The sequence below is a fragment of the Scomber scombrus genome, chromosome 3, assembly GCF_963691925.1.
Source record: "Scomber scombrus chromosome 3, fScoSco1.1, whole genome shotgun sequence".
In the NCBI taxonomy this organism is placed as follows: domain Eukaryota; kingdom Metazoa; phylum Chordata; class Actinopteri; order Scombriformes; family Scombridae; genus Scomber; species Scomber scombrus.
Genome location: NC_084972.1, coordinates 28,091,386 through 28,092,104, shown reverse-complemented (window position 1 = coordinate 28,092,104; position 719 = coordinate 28,091,386). Strand labels below are relative to the sequence as shown.

The window sequence follows — 719 nt, the reverse complement described above, 5'->3', positions numbered from 1 at the left end:
ATGCAGCCAGCAGAGATCAGATTCTCTCTACAGAGACCTCTACAGCACAGAGATCCAGCTATGGCACCTACAATCACTGCAGCAATGACCAACTCTCAGGAGCATCTGACTCTGACCCACAAGGTAAATTGATGATTCATGATGACTTAATATTTTCATGAGAAGTGTCTTTATTCATGCTATCACTAAACTCCAGAATAAGTGTATTAATGACTTTGTTCTTCTTTCTTCAGCTCAGAAAGCCTCAGGTGGAGAAGTTACGCAGAGATCGAATCAACAGCAGCATTGAGCAGCTCAAGTCTCTCCTGGGTCCAAAGTTCCTCAAACAGCAGCCAGACTCCAAGATGGAGAAAGCAGACATCCTGGAGATGACAGTTTGCCTCCTGACACAGCAGCAGCAGCAGCAGCAGCAGCAGCAGCAGCAGCAGCAGCAGCAGCAGCAGCAGCAGCAGCAGCAGCAGCAGCAGCATCCAGCTGTTGAGTCAGCAGCTGTGGATCAAGGCTACTCCAGGTGTGTCCGAGAGGTGGCACACTTCCTGAGCAAAGAGGAGGTGAAGACACAGTCCCAGAAAAGACTGCTGAACCACTTCAACAAGCTGCAGTCTTCCTCTGACAAGAACCTGAGACAGGCTGACTTCTCTCCTCTGAGCTCCACAGTCCAGACCAGCATCACTAAAGAGAAGAGTCCAGTCAACAGCGCCCTCTGGAGGCCGTGGTAG

General features: G+C 50.2%; 1 protein-coding gene across 1 annotated transcript; it reads left to right on the top strand.

Annotated features, from left to right (window-relative positions):
• On the top strand, positions 1–719 carry LOC133977930 (transcription factor HES-5-like). Its single transcript, XM_062416230.1, has 2 exons — positions 1–123; positions 234–719. Exons 1-2 carry the CDS (start codon positions 1–3, stop codon positions 717–719), a joined length of 609 nt encoding a protein of 202 aa, XP_062272214.1.